The 8,324-nt window shown below is 35.5% G+C and overlaps 1 protein-coding gene across 1 annotated transcript; it reads right to left on the reverse strand.

The window, feature by feature from the left end:
• Positions 1–973: 973 nt before the first annotated feature.
• Positions 974–4,414, reverse strand: CXCL8 (C-X-C motif chemokine ligand 8). The gene is made up of 4 exons (XM_043906485.1): positions 4,273–4,414; positions 2,882–3,017; positions 2,512–2,595; positions 974–2,097 (listed from the first exon to the last, which is right to left on the reverse strand). The coding sequence occupies exons 1-4, from the start codon at positions 4,334–4,336 to the stop codon at positions 2,076–2,078; spliced, it is 306 nt and encodes a 101-aa protein (XP_043762420.1). The 5' UTR covers positions 4,337–4,414; the 3' UTR covers positions 974–2,075.
• Between the last annotated feature and the right edge of the window lie 3,910 nt (positions 4,415–8,324).

Genomic DNA, 8,324 nt, shown 5'->3' on the forward strand with positions numbered 1-8,324 from the left:
TTAGGATTTGTAATAGCTCCACTGGAATTCCATCACCTCCACTAGCTTTGTTCCTAGTGATGCTTCCTAAGGCCCACTTAACTTCACATTCCAGGATGTCTGGCTCTAGTAAATGTGCCAGATTTGGAGTTGGATAAACATTAAAGTTCTAAGATCCTTGTTTTTTGACTAGAAATGTAGAGTTAAGAATTGCCAAGTTGGATTTCTTAAAACTGATTGTTGTTTTTATTGTATAATTTCTGGGAAGTTTTTGACCATTCACTTTAAATGTTGACACTTTGCTTTCTCAACTGCTTGTAAAAATCCAATTGGACATCAATAAATCTTTATCCCTGATTCTTCTATATCTTTCTTTCTCCTTTTCTAATTTACTACCTCTTTATATCTCTTTGTATCTCTTTAAATTCCAGATAAAATCTTTTGCATTTATTTCTGATCTCTAATTTTCTTTATAGCTGTTTAATCTGTTATAAAACTCATCCACTGAGTGTTTGTTTTGTTTTTTTTTTTTGCTTGTGGTTTTATTTTTAAGAGTTTTGTTTGATTTGTTTTCCAATATGCTCAGTCTTTAATTATATTTTAAATTTCTTTGTCTCATGTGTATCAGTTTTCCTCAGTTAGCTGAGAAGTGCTTTATAATGAGTGCCCTCTTTCCTTTTTTCATCGAGTGTCCAGTTGGGTTAAGCTGCACAGACACCTAGGTTATCTGTTGAAAATCTGAAGTCACCTTCATTTAGTAAAATGGTATACAGTGGGAAGTTGAGAAAATTTCCATCATTCTATGGAAAAGACTACTGATTGTAATCTATCTCTGGAAAGGAGTTATGTTTATCTGCAAATATATTTCCCACATAATATATAAAATATTAAGGGTAAGTATTTATGTTTTTTAAATTGGAACATGAATTTTAACATAAATGAATACAGCAACAAATCTTAAAACTACCAAAGAAAAACGAAGACAAACTCCTGATGACTCTGACAATGAATTTTATTTTAAATGTCTTATAGTTATGTTCATAGTTTTGTACTATCAAAAACAGTAGGAAGAACTGTGAACACATAAAAGCATCTTAAAGTCAAAAATAAAGTTGATGTTGGAATACACAATAACTTAAAGTATGAGATTCTAACTGTTCAGAATAAATAAATAAATAATACAAAAAATTACTTAATTCATATTGCCTGGTAAATTTTTACAGATTTAAGAAAGATAGTCTCAGGATTCACATGATTCAACACATCATTGCATAATAAGGGCAAGACCAGGTCAGACATCTCAAAAGTAAGACTTCCAGTTCAATTAAAATATCAGATAAATAATTCTGTATTTGTATACTAAAAGTTATCCATTGTTTATCTGAAAGGAAAATCGACTGAGAGTCCTTTCTGTTTGTGTCTTTAATTTGCTAATCTGGTTAACTATGATTACAATATAACAATCTTGATCAAAACATCACTTAATATATAAGTATAAATTTACTACCATCATTATACTATCTTATCAACAATGCTTCTTTCCGATTTCTCCAAATTTGTGCACAAATATTATTGTATTTGAGACTTAAATAAATATATAAATAGCTAAATAAGTTACACTTGAAAATAATTTACATGACCAAATAAAAGTTAAAGTGCTTCCACATGTCCTCACATCTCTGTGAGGTAGAAAGGTGGCTGAGACTTTTTTCTCCAATTTAGAAATAAAGAAACCAAGGCACAGTTGAACAGGCACTTGTAAATCCTGGCCAGCAGTCTAGGGTTGCAACATTAACAAAAACCAAAAACAAAAAAGCAGGATTTCCAGATTGATTGGAATTTACAGTATACAATGAATAATTTCTAAAATATAAGCATGTCCTACATGGAACAATGTACATGTGACACTGAAAAAATATTCATTGTTTTACTTAATATTCAAATGTAATTGGACATCCTGTATTTTATCTGACAACCCTACACCAGACCCACACAGTACGCGAGGCACTGAAGTAGATTTGCTTTGAAGTTTCATTGGCATCTTTACTGAGGAATTCTTTGAAGCAGTGGAAAAAGGATTTTTGGTTTTTTCTTTTTCATGGATCTTGCTTCTCAGCTCTGAAAATACATAAAATAAAACAAAAAGTTTAAAAATTGGCAATGTTCTAATAAGGAGAAAGGTATGGTTCTTAAAAATATACTTAATATAGAAATTAAGAGAGTCTTAGATATTCATGTATTAGAAAAGCTCTATATTTTCAACTACAGATAGAGAGATCAGATAAGTTATCTAAACTAGAATATTTCTGAGATGTATAGGGAGCTCTCTCTACTAATGACTTCTCTGGACAAACTGAGATATTTGATCTCCCAGTCATGAGTACAACAAATTCACTATTGCTGCTATTTTTTTTTTAAATCAAAGAAGCAGCTACTTAAAATAATTTTCAGCAGCAGCAGAAAATTTAAAGGCTGACTTTTGGAGTAAATGTCACAGGATAAATGAAGGATATAAATTCAAGAAAAACTTACCTCTTCACAAATACCTCCACAACCTTTTGCACCCACTTTTCCTTGGGGTTTAAGCAGACCTCTTTTCCGTTGGTAAGCTTAACACTGAAATGAGAGATATATGATTAAATTCAATATTTAATGGGTTTCAAACACCACCTTGCCATTCAAGTCATGGCTCTTTGAGTACAGGCATAAAATGGAAGTCCAAACTAATTTTTAGCTATGAGTCATGGAGAGTCTCATATTTAAATGCCATGAAGACAAAGAGTTTTTCCTTTCTATTTTTCTCACTATGTACTCCTAGTACCTAGAACTTCATTGGATTCTTCCACATCTCAATTCTAGGCTGACTAAAGTAAAATATCTAATCACTTTTGAAATTACTTACATGATTTCTGAATTTTCACAGTGTGGCCCACTCTCAATCACTCTCAATTCTTTGATAAATTTGGGGTGGAAAGGCGTGGAATGTGTTTTTATGCATTGGCATCGAAGTTCAGTACTCATTCTTGACAGAACTGCAGCTGTGGAAAAAAATTAATAATTTATTTCATCCATAAGCACCCTTGGCCAGCTTCATGCTTATTAATTCCAATGTGATCATTTGGTGAGGATCTGTTTGGTAAACATCACATCTTTAGCAAACTTATCCCTGAAACTGATAGCTGGATATTCTCCCAGCCTCTGACTTCAATTTTTCTTTTTATTTTAAAAAGAATCATTCTTGACAACATTGAATGGTGTAAAGACTTAGAATTGTCTTTGGAGAATGTTGACATCTTCATGGTACATTTTCTCATCCTCAACACTGTATAATCCTCTATGATACCACAATGTTAGTAACGGCATGCAAACTAAAATACACCAAAAGGGAAACTGCCTTCAGGAGGAATTAATAGAAATATATGTGCATTACCCAGAGATTGTACTCTATCTTAATAAAATCCTTAATGTTTAAGAACATATATATATATGCCATATACCATATATAATGTTTATGGTATATACCATAAACATTCTAAACTGTATTTCATAAGAGTGCCTAAAGACAGATTATAAACTTTATTGGGATCCCTCTTATGAAATACGGAATTCTCCAGGCCAGAATACTAGAGTGGGTAACCTTTACCTTCTCCAGGGGACCTTCCCAAACCAGGGATCAAACCCAGGTCTCCCACATTGCAGGCAGATTCTTTACCAGCTGAGCCACAAGGGGAGAGCAAGAATACTGGAGTGGGTAGCCTATCCCTTCTCCAGAGGATCTTCCCGATCCAGGAATTGAACCGGATTCTTTATCAATTGAGCTATCAGGGAAGCCCAAACATTCTTAACTGTATTTCATAAGAGGATCCCAATAAGGTTTATAATCTGTCTTTAGGCCAAAGAGCAAATGATAGTTGCCTGAAGCTACTCAATTGAATAGTACATGGAGTAAAATAACCTGAGTTACCTTACTCAATATTAATAGAAAATATGGGTAAATGTGGCCTTCAATAAAATATACTCTAAATTATAGATTTATGTTAATTATTTGTATACTACAGAGTATGAATGATGATAGGAACAGAATGTTTATATAAATCAAACTTTATAACTTTCTAAATATATTGATACAACCTAAAAGATTAAAACTTCAATTTAACAGTAAATGACTGCAAAGATGGTTTTCTCTTGCTGAATAAAAAGGATGCTTGTTATCCAGGCATGAAGGATAATCTTGCTATCTGAGCATCACATTTAGACACAGGAAACTTCTATAGAGCAGAAGGGTATGCTCACCTTCACAGAGAGCTGCAGAAAGCAGGAAAGCCGCCAAGAGAGCAACAGCCAGCTTGGAAGTCATGTTTGAACAAGATGCTTTTGGCTGGATTTCTTCTGGCTTGTGTTCTAGATGCTTGTGAGCTCTGCTGTCCCAGAGGACCTCTGTTGGACAGGGAACTCCTGTGGCTTTTTATATCATCATAAGAGTAGGGAACAAGTGCACCATCATGCTTGCATCATGTCAGAGGAAATTCCACAATATGCAACCATCCGCCCTTTGAGAGCACATCTGAGTCATCTGACTCCTCTAGTGATTGGTTCCTTATCAAATTTTCTGTGTGACCCAAGTTTTATTTGATCTTTCAAATAATTTTATTGATTTTGTTTAAAAACACGTTTCTTTTAAGACACTTTAAAAACTTTTTTTTTAATAGTCAAGTTTCTCAGTTTGATACATTATTGTCAATGGTAGTCTTTTTTATTTGAGAACTTTATCATGGTCCCATCTGGCAGCTGTTAGAATAAGCTCATTTGTGATTGTTCTTTTATGGCACCGTCATTTCTTCAGGTAAATTATATGTACTGTAATGATAGATAAGGCAACCTAGCCAACCACTTTTAATGGGGACACGATTTACAAGAAGTCCATTTCTAAGCATTTTGGAAACTTTCCAGGACCAATTACCGCTCTCAAGGAGCATGTTACAACTTTTCCAAATATTTGGTTCTCTAATATATGTTTAACAGAACAAAAGGGAATATATTTCACAAATGTTTATCAGTTCCACAAATATTTATTGAGTAATTTCTGAGTAATGTGAGAATCTGGAGACAGATAAGGCTAAGTACTTGTTTTTAAAGAATATGGTCTATCAGGAGAATAAAGCAATATAAGAACCAGGATAAATTACAGAACAGACAAGTGGTACCAAGATATTTATTACAAGAAGAGCACAAGGGCAGAATTTTCCGTAAGTATATAGAGCAGGGTATTGAAGTATGGAGGACTCTAACAGAGAAGGATGAAAGAGAACACCTTCTATATCAGGACACTGTTGAAAGATTCTCAGGTGGTAAAATAAAGAATTGTTTATGTTCCAGGATGTGGTTCAAAAGGAGTTACTTGGTTGGGGTGGGATGAGGTGATGTGTAATGGAAAGGTAAGCAGTATATTCTTAGTGGAAAGAGCATTCAGGTTTAAACCAGGGATCAGCCACCTACTTTTGTGTAGCTTTTAAGCTTTCTGAGTTCCAGTTTCTGTATTTATCAGTTCAGTTCAGTTCTGTCGCTCAGTCGTGTCCAACTCTTTGTGACCCCATGAACTGCAGCACGCCAGGCCTCCCTGTCCATCACCAACTCCCAGAGTCCACCCAAACCCATGTCCATCAAGCTGGTGATGCCATCCAACCATCTCATCCTCTGTCGTCCCCTTCTCCCTCCTTCAAACTTTCCCGGCATCAGGGTCTTTTCAAGTGAGTCAGCTCTTCGCATCAGGTGGCCAAAGTATTGGAGTTTCAGCTTTAGCATCAGTCCTTCCAATGAACACCCAGGACTGATCTCCTTTAGGATAGACTGGTTGGATCTCCTTGCTGTCCAAGAGATTCTCAAGAGTCTTCTCCAACACCACAGTTCAAAAGCATCAATTCTTCGGTGCTCAGCTTTCTTTATAGTACAACTCTCACATCCATACATGGCTACTGGAAAAACCATAGCCTTGACTAGATGGACCTTTGTTGACAAAGTAATGTCTCTGCTTTTTAATATGCTGTCTAGGTTGGTCATAACTTTCCTTCCAAGGAGTAAGTGTCTTAATTTCATGGCTACAATCCCATCTGCAGTGATTTTGGAGCCCAGAAAAATAAAGTCAGCCACTGTTGCCACTGTTTCCCCATCTATTTGCCATGAAGTGATGGGACCAGATGCCGTGATCTTAGTTTTCTGTATTTATAAAATGGGTTAATAACATCCACTTGTCTCATAAAGTGAATTTATGTAAACCACCTACCTTACCTTCTAAACTGGTAAATTCCCATCTACCCCAAGAGCCCTGATTTGTATTTCTCATTCTTGTCAAATGATTGACTTTCAGACTACAAATATATTTACCAAAAAATTATTTCCTAAAAAATCTTATTTGTCTTAGAGGATCTTGATGAAAGATTGGCTTTTGAAATACCAAGTTGAATCAGATTACAGTATATAATTCAATAATAGAATAGAATAGAAACAACATCAGTGTGAGTTATGATTTACTAGAATGTAAAGCTTGAGATCAAAATCTGTTTGTATTAGAGAGCAAGTGACCATTTCGGATTGAAAATCTGAAGTACGGAGTCTTAAAATCTATGTAATTCCAGAATACTTGAAGAAATAACTAGTTTAAATATTTATATAGGATTAAACTAAATTCTTTGACAAAGAGTTGTTGAAAATTAGACCAAGGGTAATGATATTTCAGAATGGGAACGTCTATGGTTTGGGGAGAAAACTTCCATTGCTGAAAGTTTTGTTTAGTGACCCCAACTACCTTCTGAAGTATCACTTCAGTTTGCTTGATACCAGAGACCATGTGTATGTGTTTTAATGACAACAGTAGGACAAGTAATAATGTCCTCATTTTACTCATGAGGAAACTCAATAACACCTCTGTGTTCATATATCTAAGTATTAGTGGAGCTGATAGTTCTGGTCCTGGTCTAAAAACACATTTACAAAAGGTAGTTGAAACGACTTTTCTTCAGAACACTGGGACACAAAACCACCTTTGTATGACTCAATGACATTTCTTCATCCCTCATGAGTCTTGATTAGTCTAGACTTCCTTGGGAAGAGAATCCTAAGGAAGGGTGCATACAGTAGTGAAAGTCTGTCCACCTCTGGGCAAATACATAGCTTATAAAGAATGCAGCTTGATTCAACATCTTCTTTCCCAGAAGCTTGATAGAGCAATGAGCTTGTCCACACAAGTGTGTGTGGGAAATAGTAATGTCATGTTTGAGGGCTTTCCAAGGAGGTTTTTAGATTTCTGAACATCCATGTTTCTTCCTTCTTCCTTCAACTGACAGAAGACTAGAAGACAAAATAGAACGTTACATCAACTTTTGTAGCAATGCAATCCTTACTGTTTTTAAACTTACTATTTTAGGAACTTGATTGTTCACTTATTTATTTAATATATATTAATTATCAGCTAATGCCAGTCTTGTAGTAGAAGATGTGACTACTTTGTAAATAAGATATAGTCTATGACTTTGAGGAGTCTGTGGTTTAATGTAGAATAGGGACAACTGGCTACATAAGCAAGTACAATACAGTGAATGACTATTACAATACAGATAACTATAGGAAGCTCAGAGAGAAAACAAATGGAAACTCTGATGCAGTTTTGATGAGCGGAATTGTCTGAAGAAACATCTTTGAAACTGTGACTTAGTATTGGTGATGAGTAGGAATAAGACAAATGGAGTGGGGAGAAAGGGTGATTGCTTTGCTAGTGGAGGCAAAAGCAAATACAAGGTAATGAGATGTAAGACAATATGGCCCAACTGGGTTCCTGAAATTGGTGAGCATAGTATAGAAAACATTTATGAAGTGAGGAAAGGAAAAGTTGGGGCCAGATATGTAAGAACAACCTGAATTTTAAAGAAAATTCACAATCTCTTTGCTTCAGTAATGCTGATTTCTTCAGCAAGGAAATATTCTCATATGGAAGGACCCTGAGGTGACTGGCTCTATGCATCATCATTAGGACCCAATTTTACCAGCGGTACCACTAAGATGGGGCTTCCCTGGTGGCTCAGACAGAAAGGAATCTGCCTGCAATTCAGGAGACCCGGCTTCAATCCCTGGGTCAGGAAGATCCCCTGGAGAAGGGAATGGCAACCCACTCCAGTATTCTTGCCTGGAGAATTCCATGGACAGAGGAGCCTGACGGGTTACAGTCCATGAGATCACAGAGTTGGACACAACTGAAGCAACTTGGCACACATGCTCACACTTTTCTCAGAATGAGCATTCATTTATAAAGCAAAAGGACGTCTTTGCAAGTGTTGTTGATCTCTCATAATGTA

Source organism: Cervus elaphus, chromosome 6 (genome assembly GCF_910594005.1).
Source record: "Cervus elaphus chromosome 6, mCerEla1.1, whole genome shotgun sequence".
Lineage (NCBI taxonomy): Eukaryota > Metazoa > Chordata > Mammalia > Artiodactyla > Cervidae > Cervus > Cervus elaphus.

Excerpts from the sequence above, each read along its gene's own strand:
- CXCL8 (XM_043906485.1), bottom strand. The coding sequence starts at position 4,336 with ATGACTTCCAAGCTGGCTGTTGCTCTCTTGGCGGCTTTCCTGCTTTCT. Across the intron at positions 3,018-4,272 it reads TTCTGCAGCTCTCTGTGAAG|CTGCAGTTCTGTCAAGAATG; the intron begins GTGAGCATACCC and ends TTTTTTCCACAG. Across the intron at positions 2,098-2,511 it reads GTGGAGGTATTTGTGAAGAG|AGCTGAGAAGCAAGATCCAT; the intron begins GTAAGTTTTTCT and ends ATGTATTTTCAG.